At 36.5% G+C, this 19514-nt stretch overlaps 1 protein-coding gene across 1 annotated transcript; it reads right to left on the bottom strand.

The window, feature by feature from the left end:
- Nucleotides 1-9456: 9456 nt before the first annotated feature.
- LOC149827476 (putative polygalacturonase) lies at nt 9457-18811 on the bottom strand. The gene is made up of 5 exons (XM_090020329.1): nt 18211-18811; nt 13007-13127; nt 11741-11989; nt 10802-10955; nt 9457-10230 (listed from the first exon to the last, which is right to left on the bottom strand). The coding sequence occupies exons 1-5, from the start codon at nt 18652-18654 to the stop codon at nt 9705-9707; spliced, it is 1494 nt and encodes a 497-aa protein (XP_089876455.1). The 5' UTR covers nt 18655-18811; the 3' UTR covers nt 9457-9704.
- Nucleotides 18812-19514: the final 703 nt, after the last annotated feature.

Genomic DNA, 19514 nt, shown 5'->3' with positions numbered 1-19514 from the left:
AAATACACTACTGTTACACAAAATTGAGAAAACACAAAAGAGTACCAGCAGTAGGGGTGGGCATGGGGCCGGCCAGAGCCTGTTTAGAGCTCGGCCCTTCGGGCTTTAAGTGCAGCCCGGCCCGGAGATGGCCCGGCCCATTTACTAATGGGTCTGGTTTTGGCACGGTTCTTAATGGACTCAGGTTTAAAGAGAAGCCCATGGCCCGACTCATTGGTCCAACGGGTTTGAAGCAGGTTGGGTCTGATACGACCCAACCCAAATCTATTTGTAAATAGTAATAATTAACAAGTTCCTAACTTTTCATGCACCTAATTAATTATCTTTCTAGTTTTTGTAAAATTAATGTAACTAATTAGGTAAATATTAATAGTTATCAAGTTACTATGCAATAGTAAATTTTATATTATTAAAAAAATAATAAATAACTCAGGCTCATCCGATCAGCCCGATAGCCAGGCGGGCCAGCCCAGGCCTTACCCACGTATATAACGAGTTGTGTTTCAGCCCGGTACCTAACGGGTCAAAGCCTAAAATCTTGGCCCAAACTCAGCCCATGACCGACCGGGTCGGCTTGGCCCATCGGGCCGCCCGGCCCGTTGCCCACCCCTAACCAGCAGTTAGAAATCCAAGGTGGGGAATATCAAGTAAAACCTAAAACAAAATCACGAACTTGGATAGGCTTCGTGTTCTAAACAAGAATTTGAGAAAAATCTTTTGAATTTTGGGAGAATCCTTAGAAATGTCAAAAATATAGAAAATTTGGGATAAACAATTCTTAAAAAGCCTTGAGTATTAGATCTAAAAGAAAAAAGAGTAATTACTAAATGGATAGAGATCCCCAAGTGCTAAAAGCCTAAAGTAGAAACTTGGAAGGTCCTAAATGAGAACTTATAGGAATGAAAAAGCTATGGACTTGGGAAACATGAAACCACAACTTTATAAATCCAAAGATTTAGAAAAGTCTGCATGAAAATCTCAATGTCCTAAGGGAAATGAAAAAATATTGCAAAATCCTTAAAACTAGAATTTTGAAAATCCTAAGCTGGAGTTTTAGAAAACATAGGAAAACTTTGTGAAAAATGGAGGAAATTATGAAAAGAGTTGTAAAAACCTTGGATTTTTTAAGCTAAAATTGGAGGAAAAAAAAACTCAGAAAATGCTTAAGTATTAAAAGATCAAGAACTTCAAAAATCTGGGATAACTAGAAAAAGAAATGCATGATATAACGATAAAATATAAGAGAAAACAAGGAAAGAAGGATGCTCACCCCGGGCTTAGGAAGCCTACCTTAAGTGTTGGCGGCGAGCACAAGTCCAACAGGCAAAATTTGAAACTTTTTTTATGCACCGGAATCTAAGCCAAACAAGAACATGATTTTATAAAATTGTATGATTTTAGAGGAGTTTAGGGTGTGAAAATGGTTAAAACAAGAGCACTGAGACACCTGGATACTGTCGCTATTTCAGTATCCAGGTGATACTGAGCCAGTGGCACACAAAATGGATCCAGTCCTTAGACATTGAATGGGTTATCCTGTATCGACCGTCCAGCGGGTATGATTAGTCCACATCCAGGTGAAAATGTGCACCGATGCCAGCCATTGATTGGATGGCTAAGATTGAATGTAGGATTAAACCCATCTTATGTCAAAGGACTGGATCCGTACTAGAGGTACAATATCAAAACTAACACTGCACTAGCGAGAGTAGTGTAGTATCCAATTTGATATTGCACCAAGTGACACATTATGCTTTTAGTTTGCATTTTTAGTTAGTTTACTTTTATTAAAAGTGAATGTATCAATTATAGGGTAAAACTTAGTAGATTTAAACTTAGACCTAATTTTTTAATCATTCAATCCAACTATAATCCATATTGCATGTAAACTGTTCTCCAAACAAGGTAAGGAATTTCGTGAACTTGTGAACCAGAATCCTTAATTAGGGAACCACTAGTGCTTTCCAAACAAACGAGGGAATCCATATTTCCATCCAAATGCACTTCCCTTGAATTCCAGTATTTATATTTTCCCAACTCCCTTCAAATCCCACCAAATGCCTCCTCCCAAACGCAGCCTTGTAGTCATTAGGAGAATTGAAATAATTGATCATAAGAATTATATAAGCAATAATGCCTATATAATATCATTTATGGGAATCTTAATGATTGGGAGAGAATTGAAATGTTTTGGAAAAGTTATAGACTTGATGTAACATTACTTCATTGCATTTAGGGATGGCAGTGGACCGGGGCGGGGGACAAGATCTCCACCCCCACCCCTTCTCAAAATCCAGACCTCCATCCCCACATGGGTTTGGATTTTAACCTCCACCCATGCCTCCATCCCCGTTTCATGTCCTCCATCCCCAGTCCAAACGGGAGCGAGGTGGGGCCCCATTTTCACTCGTTCTGTTGCCATTTCTTAGAAGGATTGAAGACGGGGGCGGAGTGGGGGAAAACGTAAGTCCATCCCTGCACAGGTTTTGATTTTAACCTTCATCTCATCCTCCATCCCCATTTCATGTCCTTCATTCTCAGTCCAAATGGGGCGAGGCGGGGCCCCGTTTCCCCTCGATCAACTGCCATCCCTAATTGCATTGTCATATAAATTAATGACATCTTTCAAACTGGTGATGATTTTGAAAACAATATTTTTAAATAAAAAATTGCACACTAAATAATAATTTAAATCCAATTCTTACCCTCGTTGCAAAGTAGCAAGTTGGATCGTCTCTACAGAGAAAGAAACTTAGGCAAAAATAACTCAATAAACTTAACTTTATTAATAACTAAGAAAATAAAATTATACTATTCTTAATTGTAAGCTAATACAAATAAAAAGGAAACAAAAATAATAAAAATCTTAACTATGCTCGAGCTCTCATATGAAATTTAAGGAGCTTTATGATCCTCTTCTTCATTTGTATCCACCTCGGCCCATCCTTCCTCCTTACGCTGGCACAATAGGGACCTGTAATATAAAAATAAAAATCCAAGGGAACTACTACCCAAAAAGTTTACAAAATTAAGAAAACTACGAGGATTATAAAATAAAGGGGCTACTAAAGGGCCTATGAAATAAAAAAGGAGACTATATTAAAGAAACCATATAGAAGGTTTACAAAATTTTGAAAATATATAAAAGGCTCTTATAAAGGGACATTAATTATTCTAATTCACTACCCTATTGAAATTAACTAAATTAATCAAATAAGTAAAAACGTTAATTCAATAAATCTAACTAACCAATTGACAATTAAAAAACAAAAATTAGCCACTTTGATTTACATTGACTAACTAAAACAAATAAAGGAAACAATGCTAACCGAGTTACAAGAACTAAAACAAATAAGTTAAAAGATAAAAACTAAATAACAAATTAACAACAAAACTAATGTACAAAAGTTACAAATTAATTAACAAATAACAAACATGACAAACATGAAACAAGAATAAAAACTAACCTATGCTAATTAATTGAATGAAGACAACTAACTAATAACAAGCAATTCAAGAATTAAAAACTAACTAATATTCTAGCATGTTGTACAAATATGCTAACAAAATGAACTACTTATCAAATAACAAAATAAGAAAATCAACTAACTTTTGCTATCAAATTAATTAAACTCAAATTAAAACTATGAGTTAACAAAAAAGCAAGAAGACAACTAATATTTTGTTTTAACTAATCTAAATACATTACAGGATTAAATTTAACCAGACTAAATTAACGTGAATTAACAAAACTCAACTAACTAAATCTAAAAAAATTAATAAAGAATACCTAACTAACCTATTTAACTATTCATGAATAAAAAGAAGAAAAGCACAAATTGGTTTATGTTTAAATTATCTAATCTATGCAAGATTAAATCAAAATCTGATCTAACTAATAACGTAAACCAAACAAAACTAAACTATAGAATTAAATATAACTGACATAGTCTACAACTAATCATGCTTTAATGAAAATAATCTAAACTATTCTAAGAAAACCAATAATTGAATAAAGAAAAGAAAACCGGCTAAATAATTTTGATCTAATTAGTTTTTAAGAAACTACTCTAATTGCTCTAATGAAATTAAATATTTACAGCTAATCTAATTGACCTAAAAAAAGAAATTGACATGAATTTGAAAACTGCTAAAAAGAATTAATTAAAACTATTTAATTGGCTAATAATAAAATCTATCTAAAAATGATAATTGAAACATCTAATTCTAAGCTAATTAATGAATTAAAAATTTCTAGAACTAAAAGAGTAATTAACTACTGATAAATACAAAAAAATTAAATATCCTATTTGATGGAAATAAAAATTAATTATAATATCTAATTATTCTACCGATTAAACTAATTTAATCTAATAATTAAATAAAACTAATTTAAACAATTAACAAAAATCAAGAACATGAATTAAACATTAACTAAACTAATGTAGTCTTGAAAATAACAGAAAATATTCAGATCTAATTGACTAAAATTAAAAAAAATTAAAAAGATTATAAAACCCTAAATCAACTATTTAAAATTTTTAAATAATTTAATCTAATAAATACCAAAAATAAATAACTTTATCTAAATTAAATCTAACCAAAATCTGACCTAAACTAATAAAAAATCACGTAAATACTGAAAATAACCTAATTTAAACTTAACAATTTCAAGAAAAACAATAAAATATGCTGAAAAACATTAAAAATAAAAAAACTAATTTTGCCTAATTTATTTCTAGAAAAAACCTAAATCTAAAAACCACGAAACTCAAATCTGATCTCAATCTCCTCTAAACTTAATCTAATCAAAGCTAATATAAAAATATACTAAGCTACGAATCTATACATACAAATTTTACACACTAGAACTTTTCCAACGTGCCTTTTTGGTTAAGTTTTTGGACCCAGACGAAACAAGACTCAAACGAAACACCACCAAGAAAATGATCAAACTATATAAACATATTCTAGACACTAAATAACACATAATATAAAAAATCTAAAATAAAAAAAATAAAAGAGGCCAAGATTGGGTTATTTAAAAAAAACAAGGGGTTAAAGACCGAAAAGTAGAGAGGGTAGGAAGGCGCACCTCAAGAGTTGCCCGACAAATGTGGGGGTAGAGAGGAGCAGACTTAAACCTTGGTTTTTATGCCACAAACATCATTTTTGTGGCTGAAATCTATTTTTGGCTGCAACACGTTAGAGACCGAGTTGACGAAGAGGGAGATCGATAGTGGAGAAAAGAGATCGGTTGGTTGCAAAGAGAGAGTTTTCTCGATCGATCGATCATGAAGACAGATGATGCTTCACACCAAATATGAGTTGAAGCCTCCAGCCTTGTATACTTGTACCAAAAATAAAATTAAAACAATGAAAAGAAACACAAAAATAATGAAGAGGAAGAAGTTTGGAAATCACAGGCGGAGAAGAAAAAGAAAGAAGAAGAAATCAGAAAGCAAAAGAGAAGAAAGAGTTTGGGAGAGAAGGTAGCATGAAACCCTAGAAAAAAACAACGAGCAATGGATAGACGTTTTTCTTTTATAAAAATACTTTATAAAAATTATAAAATATGTCCCTATTTTAACTATTTCTAAAATAGTACCCTAAACCTTCTAAAATTGCTAAAAAGTGCCTCTGCCATTTTCAAAAATGGTTTTTTTGAAAGTATTTACGTGTGGATCTTGGATTTGGGTTTAAGATGATGTGTGGACCAGATCTCATTGCTATTTGCACAATTTTGGATTGGATCTGGATCCGGTTTGTATAAGTATAGAGTCAAATTTTCAGAAAATGCTTTAATTTCTTTGTTTTAACTCCGATTTTGATGAATTTCGAACCGTAGTTCCTTCACATCTAAAACAATATAAACAAGTATATTTAAGCTATAAAAGTTTATATGAATGCATGATTTTATGATAATATGATTTGCATTTTCAGCATCATCACAAACTATTATGAATAGATTGGCAAACCTATTTAAAATGTAAATATGATTTTTTGGGGGGATAATCCAAAGGAAAAACTCCCCATCAATGATTGCACATTGACGAGGGCTCTGATTGGAAAAACTTGTGTGCCCTTTACTTACCATGGAGTACACCAGCTTTGACCTTGCAGCAAGGGATGCAACCCATGTGTTTTGAGCTTGTGATATCCTGACAACTTTGTTACACTTACAAGTCACCCCTACTAGATGAGCGGACTTCTTGTGGGAAAAATATGTGAAATAAGATAATATTTTCATAGTGACATCATAATGAAAATATGACATAGTGCGATAATATAGCTATATCATTAAAACTTTTTTACCTTAATTATTTGCATTTTGTGATAAGACTCTTTCTTATTCTTTATTTTTAAAAAACATTTCATACATTCTTTACATGCTTACAAAAAATTGTTGGTAAAACCTATGCTTTCTAAATCAGATTATATCTAGAGATTATATGTATGCCACTATATTTTTTTGTTACTTAAAATATATCTACCATTTAAAGACAGTAACTAGATCTTTGAAATTCACATATTATGTGCATATGCATAAAGTGTTTGGAGAAAACTTGCTAATATATGAAAAAAAATGTTTATGACTTTTAAATTAGTTTGAATGATCAATCAACACTATCATATCCTTAAAGATTTTTACTCCTCTTTTTATGACATTTTACCTAAATAAATAGATTGTGCATTTTTTGCGAAGAGGCCAAAGTTGGGTATGCTCGCTCCGTGAGTAAGGGGACTTGAGATTTTTACACCAATGAGCTCAAGAGTGAGTGAGGTGGTTTACTGTAGTTATTCAAAGGAAAAAAAAAGGTGAATGTAATTCACTTTGTGATGTTTTCTTGTTCATTTTTCCTACAAGGGTGTTTGTTTGAAAAATAAGTCTAGCCTAGTTTTTTTTTATTTATAACCTGAAGAAACTGCACCCAACACAAAGACCTGATCATGCTGGCTTAGCCTGCCATACCTACGACCGTCATGCCAGCAGCGTAAAACTTCGAGGCTAGGACCCCTTCCCCCGGGGCCTATGCTATGCGTTGGCTTGCACAAAGAGGCATATTAATGTTACTGTAATGACGAGGAACACATTTTTGCTATGCTAATGAAACTTAAATTAGTTAATGATTTACGATAAAATAATTAGATCTTGTTGGGTCGAGTTATTTGTGGATCTCACGATCCATATCAAAAGCTAATAACTACTTAACCCCCAGACCATTATTAACCAATAATTTGATTAATTAATTATATCATTTGACCAATTCAATTGTAACTCCTCTTGTTAAATTTGAAATAGGCAAGGAAGAGTGAGAATAATAATAAAAAATGTTCTTTCTTTTCCACGTCCCTATTTTGGTTTGTGTTAAAAAAAAAATTAATAACTGGTGATGAATATGAATTGGGAACAATAAATAATAGAATTAATATAATATAAAAGGAAATAGAAGAAAAAATTTTGATTTGATTTTATTATTATGGAACAATATGCATGGATTATACCTCCGCCCATGGGAATCGAACCTTGACTGCCCATCTAGCAGCCAAGGCCCCACCCACTACCCCAACCCCCTTTGGGGCCTAGCCTGGTTGCCTGCTGTAAATTGTATAGTTAAGGCTGCCTTCTTTTTCAAAAACCTCATTATTCTAGTTGTTTTGAGAAAATATAAAATATATGAGAAATTTTAAAAATAAAATGAATGAAAAAAAATTAAAACTATAAAACAAAATCACAATTGATACATGATTGTGTTAAAAGCATTATATATTGAAAATAAGTGATTAAGTAGAACTTACCACACTATTTATAGGTATTTTATTTTACTTCTTTTGTTTGGTGGAAGAACTACTTAATTATTACTGGATCAATGCAAGAATAAATTAACTTTACAGGGCAAAGAAGTTTGGATCAAAACCTTGACTGCCCTAATCCAGCTTACAAATCCAACCTGTTTAGGTGAATACATGACACTTACTCCCAAATCTAAAGAACCGTACCTCTTTAGCTAGCGAGTTTTGGTCATCTACCCCAATGTTGTATCGTTGTGAATCGGCCGATTCTTATGGTATCGTTGAAAAATCGATTCTTAAATGACCTGATTTGATTTTTTTCAAATAAATCAAAATTATAAAAAAAATTAGTTTTAAATATTTTTAATATATATTTTAATTATGACATCATTTTCTGGTTAAAGTTGGCCGATTCATTTCAATCCCAGTTGAGAATCGGTATCAGCCCATTCACTTGAATCATTAGCCAAACTATTTGATGACCGATACCATTTTGACAACATTGTTCTGCCACAGTTGAAAAGCCAATTTGGATCGAGTTATCATTTTGGAAGTCAATCCAATTTATGCGGTCAGCTTTTGCCTTTATGGGATAGTTTTGCAGTCGAACTCTAGCCCACAAAGAGTTATACTGGTTAGGTGGGTTGGCTTAAAGCTTTCAAGTTGAAGGATGTTAAGGATACTCATATTGTGCATGCCTTGCAGCAAGGTCACCAGTCTAGGAAGATAAAGCATGAAAGGAAATGCCAGAAGCAATATATTTTAAAATTTATAAGAAGCCAAAAACAATGAATCAATTTAAAAGCAAAATAAGAATAAAAGGGGGGGGGGGGGGGGGCACGTGACAAACACTACTTAGAGACAATGTGGTTCCCCCTCTCGGCGTTGCCCTGTTTGATATGTTGTGGAGGATAAATCGCGTCCTGCACAGTGCAATTGGTGCATTATGAAAAATGACACCCTGTCCAGCCAATCAAATAAACCCTTAAGTTTGACGGTACTCCCGCGCATCGTGCGGGACAAAAGTTATAAAAAGTTCACGGTTTTTAACAAATGTGAATGCGGTGGACGTGTGGAACGCTGTCCGCTACTTTCATTATATACTGTCTTTCTATCCTTCTTGTTTCATATGTCTCCCTGTTACAAAAACATAACTGGACGGGCGGAACTATTAAAAAAAAATGCATCGACAGGCGCATCTCTCTCCCGGAAGCTCTTTATGGAGTGACCATGGTTCTCTCGTTTTCCTGTGTAACGTAGGGATGTAAACGTTTCAGATTAAGGTCTGATGTAAAAATACACTTTATGAACACCCTAAGGGCACCCTACCCTCAAGCAAATAAGTGACACACACAGGGCCGTACCTGTGTTTTATGGGGCCTGAGGCGGAGGGAAAAAATGGGCCCCTTATTAATAGTAGGAGTTCGGGGGTAGGGCCTCAAAATTTTTTGAGCCCCTATTAAAAATGGACTCTCTAAAAATAAGCCTCCTATTAATAGTAGAAGTTCGGGGACAGTGCCTCAGATTTTTTTGAGCCCCTATTAATAGTAGGAGTTCGAGGGCAGCGCCTCTAATTTTTTTGGGATCCCTATTGAAAATGAAATCCCTATTAAAAATGGGCCCTACAAGAATAAAAGGAAGCAAGTAAACTTATCTTCAATGTTTAGCCAAAACAACACAATTTTCTACTCTCAATTCTTAAAACATGAACTCTTAAGAGCTCTTCGTTCTGTACAGCACAAAAAAAGACAGATCAGAAAAAAAAATACAAAGAATCCAAATCAACTTTATCAGCAAATGCAGGCACTTTGTATGTGGTGTGGCACTGATCAAATAAAAAGGACCACAATTCTGCAAGCTGAAAATAGTTCCTGTTAGAAAGAAGCAACCTGATCTGAACGGGCCAAGTATCAGAAATCGTAGTCTATGTTGGTTGTGTTGGGTGATGCCGAGCGGCTAACCAGTTGCCCATGCTCATCATAGCGGTCAAGGTTCTCACACGGTATAGGGAAGATGCTACCATACACTTGGCCCTCGACATAGGCGCACTGGAAGATGTGCTTTTTCTTGTATTGTAGACCAACAGACATATCTCGAAACACCACATCCTTCACTGGGATCTCATTGCTGCCTTGAATCCTGACAGGCACGCGAACGCTCTGACCATGAATGCCCATGAAAGTAATGCCCTCAAGTATGGGAAGTGCCTTTGGATCATAATCCTTATCTGGATGCTCATTGTAATCGGTTTTGATGACAATCCCAACTCGGAGGTCGTCAAATGTCAGATTCCGGTAAGAAATGTGCCTCACATAACCACCTCTCCCCGGTGCAGTTTTGATCCTGACACCACGCCTTGAATTCCAAATATGTACATTCTCCACGGTGACGTTAGAAACACCCCCAGACATTTCACTTCCAATGGATACTCCAGCACTGCATGAGGTTAGCGGTAATCAGAACTGACAATAGTAAAAACATGCAAGCAAACAAAAACAGATGTGAGCACACATACATGCATCCATTGGTAGGCTGCTGTTTAATGAATGCTGATAATCATACAAAGGTTTCTGTATAAATATCAAATGTAACAGAAACACTGAAAATAACCAGTACTACAACATGGTGCATACGTAAACAAATCAGATGCCCTCATCGGGCATTCTCCTATATCCAGCTATATAATCATGGAAACAAATAGGAACTCTGACAAAATAACTAGGAACTGACTGAAAAATGGATTGTCATGTTTTTTTTTTCCTCCTTTCACAGGATGGGTTGAATAGAAGGGTCTACTACTTGAGTATCACAACTTCCAAAATCGCCCGTGAGTTTGTAGGCAAACATGATCTCAACCCCACTTGGTTGTCAGAGTCATGGTTGAATTGGAATAAATAAATGTAGTGTGAACCCTATGCACAATTCCTATCCCATTCATGAATTTCACGGACAATGAAAGAATTTCTGAAAAGCAACCATAAAATAGATAATGAACAAAACACCTTACCTTACCATTGATTGAACAACAAGATTACGAATACTAATGTTAGTGGATGGCCGACCATAAGCAATTCCATACTGATCCCAGCCACTTTTTATTGCAATTCCATCATCTCCAACACTTATGTAACAATTCTCAATGACTACATTCTCACATGAGTCTGCACATGACAAATAACATAGTATCATAACCTATACTGTAATATTTCCAACAAAAAAGTAGGAAAAACAAGCTATATCACACGGAGATCGCTAAAAAGACATGGGACAACACATTTTGTGGGTACATAGGGGGCATGACATGAGTGGCAAATTGTGGTATCCCCACGACAAAGCAAAAAAGATAGAAACTGAGGAGTAATAATCAAGAAGTGCCTTCTTGCAAAAACCAACTCTGCTTAAGAATAGGTTTCTGGAGGCAGTACCACAAAAATGACACCAATGGTCATCTAAGAGATTGACACTGCAATGCCAGACCAAGTGATGGCCTTGCTAATAGAACTCACAGGGAAAGCTGTAGTAAACCATTTCAACAGCAAAGAAAGGTTACACTACATTTTTCATCTTCCTGTAGGGATATTCTACATGATGCAGCAGACTCCAGACATAAAGTAGGGAGAATGAGGAAAACGTAAACCTACTACCAAAGAACGGTATTCATCTGTTGACATCATCCTAATTTTATACTAGCAGTTCAGAGTAGAGCCCGTCCTATTTCAAGACATGAAAGTACACTGACCCAGTAATCAGAGACCAGGAAAGTAAATTAATGGAAATGTGAAATGTTAAAGGAACAAAAGCTAAAATGTATCGTAAGAAGCATACAATCAAGGTAGTGATAATGCAATGATGCATCATATGCCAATACATCATATTTATAATTTTTTCCAAACGGTTATTCATTTAAGCAATTAGAAACTGAAGGGACAGAAAGGCACATGCTTACCTGGATCAATCCCGTCTGTATTTGGAGCATCATGCAATGGAGCTAAAATTGTGACCCCAGAGATAATTACATTCTGGCAGTCAAAGGGGTGGAGATTCCAAAAAGGAGAATTGCGCAGAGTGATGTTTGAGATTCGTATGTCAGTTGACCACATAAGTTGTATAAGAGGACCTCTAGTATGATTGAGAAGCTTCTGGCGGTGTTTCTGCCACCATATCTTACCCTGACCATCTATCGTGCCGTTGTGGCCTGTGAATAAGAAAAACGACATAAGCTATCAGGAAATCCTATGACCTACTCAATGATGCCAGTACAAGAAAGAAAGGGAAAGATTTATGAGGTCTACACTTTGGCAAGGACACCACTATTGCAGTTGTAGAATATTTGTGCACCCAGAAACATGAGCGCATTCAACAACTGAAACTTGTTTCTGCTGCCCACAGTTATGTTTGGTTGTGAAATTCCTCATCACGTTCAGCTGTCTCATTTGTTACAAGAAAATAATTGATGAAGGTGACAGGCAAACCGGAAATGAATGGGGAGCTGGTTAATTCAGGGGTCGATTTAAATTTCTGCCCAAAACGGCATTTTATGCTTTAAAGTTGGAAAAGATACTAACAACTAGATTTAGGTGTTTTACAGATTACAGTTTACACATTGCCAATATATAAAGTACAAACAAACTGTTGACAACCATATAAACTCTTAATGGAATTACAATGGATATCCCAGAGACCTGGAACCCTTCCCTCTAACATTTGATAATTCCATCCTCGCTTTTGCAGTAAAAAAAATCCAGCAGCCTCTATCTGAAATTCAGCTAATGTGCAGTAATGAATAACATACAAATAACACAAAACTGTAAGTGAAACTAAGCAGCATTTGAACTTCAATCATTTTAGAAAGTGAAACTCGATCCTTGGAGAGGACTTCTTAGAATATGTGAGTTATCTATGAGAAAAATGGTATCCAATAAATCCATGGTTACTAGATCCCAGACTCAGGTCACAACCAGCAACCTAAAAATTGTATCCAGGATAGCAGGTCTATACTCTGGTTCTACGGATCCAGCAAACCATTCAACATTTGACCCAGACATATGACTGGTGCTTATTCATGTTAACACTGTCAGCAGTTGAAGTTTCAAGAAGAGGTGCATGCATACACATACAAACAAACATAGACTTGTGACCACCAATACACCAGTTATTAGAGCTCATAGATATGGAATGATACAAGGGAAGCACTCAAAGAACAGTTTTCAACCTGTTATTTCAACATCCTTGAGTTTTTGGCCATGGATCAAACTGCCATACCGAGGTCCATCATGTTCTCTCCCATATCCATATGATGGCAAAGGGGCCATCAAAGGCCAGTACTTTTCATCCTGTCACAACATGTAACCATTGTAACACATGATCAGGGAGAAGTTTACATCCAACATAAAAATCTAGCAACATCAAATTAACAATTCAAAGTAAAAAAGAAAAATTACCCTTTAAATGGACATCGTTTACTATATAAGCAAAACTGGCCAGAATTTCAATTGTCATTTAGGTATAGAGTATAAAAAAATTAAACCTACTCGCAATTAATGTGACCAGCCTAGACAAAAGAGTGAAGGACGAAACATAACCCATAGCAAGTAAAGGCATGCATTACAAACTCATGCTAAAAGGAAATTCTATACACACAGTCAACTGCCGAGTTACTGGAAAAAAATATTTTTTTAGTAATCACAGAACTGGTTAACTCCGCCTGTGTATAACTGTTTAGTTATACACCGCCGGTCCCAAGCCCGGATAAAGGGGGAGGGTTGCGGTAGGCCTGTGATAGCCAACATAAAAACTTTGTCATACCCTATGAAAATGAACCAATATGAGAATTTCGTTGGGGCGTTCCCTACTGAGCGACGCGCTGTACTCTCTAGGCCCGGAGGCAGTGATAAATGGGCAAGGGTTGCTAGGTCGTCGCCCAGAAGCGACGCGTCACACCGGCGCCCGGGTGTGGTGTCAAATAGGCAAGAGTTCCCTCACTTTGTTGGACGGGTGGGGGTAAAGAAGTTAGTCCAAGACCATAAAATTAGGTTAGCCACTTGGAACATAGGGTCTTTAACTGGTAAGTTGGTAGAGTTAGTAGATGTTATGTGTAGGAGAAAGATTGATATTTTATGTCTTCAAGAGACCAAATGGGTAGGTGAGAAAGCAAAAGTGATAGAACCTTGGGGATATAAGATTTGGTATACAGGAATAAATAAGAATAAGAATGGAGTAGGGATTGTTATGAGTCGTCAGTTTATAGATAATGTAGTTGAGGTTCGTAGGAAGGGTGATAGAATTTTACTTATTAAATTAGTATTAGGTACGGATATTATTAATATTATTAGTGTTTATGCACCTCAAGTAGGTTTAGATGATTCCATTAAGCATCAATTTTGGGAAGATTTAGATGGAGTAGTACAAGGGATATCTTATGGAGAAAAGCTTTTCATCGGCGGTGACCTTAATGGACATGTAGGCATTAGTAGGGATGGATTTGAGAGTATCCATGGAGGCTATGGTATAGGAGAAAGAAATGAAAGTGGAGAAATGATTTTAGATTTTTGTTTGTCCTATGATATGATCTTAGCAAACACTTGGTTTAGGAAGAGGGAGTCTCACCTAGTAACATTTAAAAGTGGGGTTAATACGAGTCAGATAGATTTTTTCCTACTTAGAAAGAGAGATAGGGGTTGTTGCATCGATTGTAAGGTTATACCAGGAGAGAGTGTAGCTACACAACATAGAGTCTTAATTTTAGATCTTAGAATTAGACAATGTCGCAAAAGGGATAGACATAGGATAGATCCTAGAATTAAGTGGTGGGCACTGAAAGGAGCTAAACAAGGAATGTTTGTAGAGCAGATAGTTAAGGAAGCTGATTGGTGTCTCGAGGAGGATTCAGAATCAATGTGGAATAAGATAGCGGGTGGCATGAGAAAAGTGGCTAAGGAGGTATTGGGTGAGTCTAAAGGCGGTGCACCACTAGGTAAGGATACATCATGGTGGAACGGGGATGTCAAATTAGCTATTAAGGTTAAAAGAGAGTGTTATAGAAATCTAAGTAAGAGTCGTGATAATGAGAATTTGGAGAAGTATATGATAGCAAAGAAGGAAGCTAAAAAAGTTGTTCGAAACACGAGGGCTAAGGTATATAAAGAGGTTTATGACAAGTTGGATACCAAAGAAGGCGAGAAGGATATTTATAGGCTTGCAAAGATGAGAGATAGGAAATCGAAGGATTTGGGTATGGTTAGATGTATCAAAGATGAAACGCAAAGGGTTTTAGTCAAAGATGAGGAGATTAAGGAGAGATGGAAAGATTATTTTGATAAGCTATTTAATGATAGTCATGCTCAAGATCTTGGAGACTTCTCCATTCCTTTTCATGAGATAAATCGTGACTTCATGCGCAAGATTCAAAAGAAAGAAATTGCAGAGGCTTTGAAGAAAATGAAATCAAGAAGGGCAGTTGGCCCATATGGTATACCTATCGAGGCTTGAAAATGCTTGGGAGAGAAAGGTTTAGAATGGTTGACAAATCTTTTTAATTTGATTTGGCGAACAAATAAGATGCCTAATGAGTGAAGGAAGAGTACTTTGGTGCCTTTATATAAGAATAAGGGTGATATACAAGATTGCACAAACTATCGGGGTATAAAACTCATGAGTCATACTATGAAACTTTGGGAGAGGGTGATTGAGTCTAGGTTGAGGAAGGTTGTCACGATATCGGAGAATCAATTTGGTTTTATGCCTGGAAGATCAACTATGGAAGCTATACATCTTCTTAGACAACTTATTGAAAGATATAGAGAGAGGAACAAAGATTTGCATATGGTTTTTATTGATTTAGAGAAGGCATGCGATAGAGTACCTAGGGACCTTCTCTGGTGGACAATGATGAAGAAAGGTGTTTCTCTCAAGTACATTAGTATAATTAAAGATATGTATGAAGGAGTAGTAACCAATGTCCGCACTTGTGGAGGGGTGACAACTAATTTTCCGATAACGGTTGGGTTACATCAAGGATCTGCTTTAAGCCCTTTCCTATTTGCGATAGTGATGGATGAGCTTACGAGATCAATTCAAGAAAATGTACCGTGGTGTATGTTGTTTGCTGATGATATTGTTTTGATTGATGATTCTAGAGCTGGGGTTAATGCTAAGTTAGAATTATGGAGACAGACATTGGAAGCTAGAGGTTTTAAGTTGAGTAAGAGTAAGACTGAATATATGGAATGTCGGTTTAGTAAGCAACGAAGTAGTGATGGGAGTGTAGTGAAGCTTGGTGAGCAAGAAATACCGGTGAATGATTATTTCAAATATTTGGGATCCATTATTCAAAAGTATGGAGAAATTGATGGAGATGTAAATCATAGGATAAAGGTTGGGTGGATGAAATGGAAAAGTGCAACTGGAGTGCTGTGCGATCGTAGAATGCCATTGCGGTTGAAGGGAAAGTTTTATAGGACGACTATTAGACCCACTTTACTATATGGTACAGAATGTTGGGCTGCCAAGAGACATCATATTCAAAAAATGAGTGTAGCTGAGATGCGGATGCTTAGATGGATGTGTGGAAATACAATAAAAGATAAGATTCGGAACGAGGAGATACGTAAGAAGGTAGGTGTTGCACCCATTGAAAATAAGATGCGAGAGAATCGTTTACGGTGGTTTGGACATATTCGGCGAAGGCCTAATGATGCTCCAGTTAGAAGGTTGGAGAAATGGGAAAATATATTAGTTAAAAGAGGTCGGGGTAGGCCTAGGAAGACTTGGATGGAGATGATAGGAAAGGATATGAATGCTTTGAACCTCACCGAGGACATGGCATTGGATAGAAATGATTGGAGGAAAATGATTCATGTGGAAGACCCAAAATGAATTTCTTTTTTGGTTCATATCGCTGACCCCAATTGTTTTGGGATGAAGGCGTAGTTGTTGTTGTTGTTGTTGACAATCACAGAACTGGTTAAGCTTCCAAAAAAGGTGACCTACACCTATGAGGAGCGGTGGAAAATCAGAAACAGAAAGAACCTCTTGATTGTTTCAGTAAGGACAAACAAAATTGACTCAAATGAACAAATCGTTCACTTAAAGAATCAGAAGGAAACATATGTAGTAAGCAATAGAATGTGTTTCTTGCCATAGACAAAATAAGTGGGCAAAATTGTCTGATCTCAAGAGACTGAATGATATTCAATAGAACACACACACACATACATGCCCACACATCCACACACAGATATATTAGGTGTGCATGGTTTAACTTTAAAGTGTTAACTCTGTGTCTCTGTGTGTGTGTGTGTGTGTGTGAGAGAGAGAGAGAGAGAGAGAGAGAGAGAGAGAGAGAGACCCTATAGATGTGTTCAGCATGGTTTGTTTGCCAGGGATCAAACCCTGGTTCCTGTTTTTTTGAAGTAGCATCATATTTTCTTTTTAGTCATGAAATTTTGTACATTGTGGGATGTTGATCTTTTGAGCCCCTGAAAATCCTTCCTACACATCCCAATCACAAAATTCAAAACCTGTTTTTTGCAAAACATATCACATAGATGATCTGTCTTCAAACAAAAAATTATTACAATACTGTTGTGATATTTTGACTAAAAACACCATTTAAATTTTTTTGAATTTTGTGTCTAACAGTATTTCATTAATTCATTGACAAAAGTTAAAGGTTTTCTCAGAAAGAACACTTATTTTTAGACTCTCAAGGAAAACTTTCACCACTATTATTGAAAGATAAATATTAGTTAATATAAAACTAGAGAGAGAGAGAGAGTTTGCATTTCCATTTTAATTCTTTTTTCTCCAAGTCTGCCAATTTTTTCCCTAAAATTCTAACCAATACCTTGCTGTCGTCAAGCTACTAATGTCTGGATCCGGTTTGGACAAAATTTCTTGTCGATTTTGGTCTAAAAGTTTTAACACCATATTTGACTCTTTATTTGGTAAATGTAGAACAAGTACGAGGGTGATGCCCCCAAAAACAACAACAGCAAAAGTGCAAAAACAACAATGATAACTGACAACAAAAGCAAAACGTAGGTAGCAAGCAACCTCAAAGAACGGTGATGATGTCGATGTCGATGTCGATGTCGACTAATAACAACATGACTATCATGATTCATGATAGTTCATGATAATGGTAAATCCACGGTGAACATAACCATCAACACGATAATGCACATAAATGATGTAGAAATTATTACACGAACTAAGACTAGAGACCAAGATCCAATCAACACAATGATGAGGATTATAATGAAGAGTAAGATGATGATGATGATGATGATGATGATCATGCGCATGATTGAATCCACGAATGACACAGTAACAAAGCATGCTGATGATGATGGGCATAATCATGTGCATGATTGAATGCATGAATAGAGCAATAAAAAAAATCATGATGATGGATACCTCGATCCCCAGAATCACTGCATCTTCAGCAAGGAACAGAGTCATATGGCCGGTGAGGTTGAAGGGGGCGGTCAGCCAGGTCCCGGCGGGGACGTTGAGCTGCCCTCCGCCGTGCTTCGCGATCTCCGCCACCGCCTTCTCGAACGCCGCTGTGTTCACGGTCCGTCCGTCCCAGACGGCCACGAAGTCCGTCAGATTGAACACCCTGTGTCGGAGGTTCGGCACTGGCCTTGCGCGAGCCGGAACGGGCACACGCCGGAAGATCCGAAGACCGTCGCCGGAGCCCTTCTGCCAGAAGAAGACGGTTGCGAAGCAGGTGATCCATAAGACGAGGAGCACCGTTCGGTAGCGGGTGGAGGGGAAGAAGGAAACGGCCGACGACATCCGGCGCCGGAGCTCCGACTTGCTCCGCTGGAACCGGCCGAATCCGGGAGCGTCCGCCATCTCCGGCTACGGTCGGAGGGTGGTCTGTTCGCAGGATACAGAGCGAATCAGGGGGAAGTCGAAGGGGAGGAGGAGGAGGGTTTCTTCTTCTTCTGCTCTCTCTTCTCCCATGAAAAGAGAGAGAGAGAGAGAGAGGGAAATCTGGGGACGGTTTACTGGGGCTCTTTTGAATCATCTTTGGGCCCTTTTGTGAAAAAATAAAAGAACAAAAATTCCAAGATATGATCAACCTTGAATCGGCCCCTTTTGAATCATCCTTGGGCCGATTCAGACCGAGTTTGACAGCATTGGGTTTATCACAACGTTTCAGTGAACTGGACTGTGAACTAGGCATTTTCGATACTTTTTTTTGGAATCCAACCCTAGAGATGCATTGGGCATGGTCCATCTGTTAAGAATCGACCGTTGGATTGTGTATTTTTTATGAAAAAATATAATTTTTGGATGCTTGAATATTTACTAAAATTATGACACAATCCGTTTCTATAAAACCAAACATCTAAATCAAATCCGTGTTGTAGAATTTAAGAAAACCTAAAAAACTCATAAAAATCTCAATTGATACTCCAGTTCACATATTTCTAATTAACACATTCTATTGGCCCTATTATTAGGTCTCATAATCTCATACATAGGCCTGATTCAGGTCAAGATCGACCAAATGAATCTGTCATAGTAGTGCAAATAAAAACACAGTTCTGAAGCAAATGTGTGTTTGAATGCAAAATTTAATTTGGTACTACTGGATCCAGTAAAAAAAAGGTTTTAGATAAGTATACATGTAGAAATGTTCGTACATATCAGACTTGATCTGAATCCAAATATAAAATTGACATAAACTATCGATCCGATTCGAGTTT

This window comes from Nuphar pumila, chromosome 10 (assembly GCF_984573655.1).
Source record: "Nuphar pumila chromosome 10, dmNupPumi1.hap1.1, whole genome shotgun sequence".
Lineage (NCBI taxonomy): Eukaryota > Viridiplantae > Streptophyta > Magnoliopsida > Nymphaeales > Nymphaeaceae > Nuphar > Nuphar pumila.
Note: the sequence above shows the minus strand (reverse complement) of the source record. Positions and strands in the feature narration are given on the sequence as shown.

Excerpts from the sequence above, each read along its gene's own strand:
- LOC149827476 (XM_090020329.1), bottom strand. The coding sequence starts at position 18,654 with ATGGCGGACGCTCCCGGATTCGGCCGGTTCCAGCGGAGCAAGTCGGAG. Across the intron at positions 11,990-13,006 it reads CAAGGATGTTGAAATAACAG|GCCACAACGGCACGATAGAT; the intron begins GTTGAAAACTGT and ends TCTTATTCACAG. Across the intron at positions 10,956-11,740 it reads TACAGACGGGATTGATCCAG|ACTCATGTGAGAATGTAGTC; the intron begins GTAAGCATGTGC and ends TGTCATGTGCAG.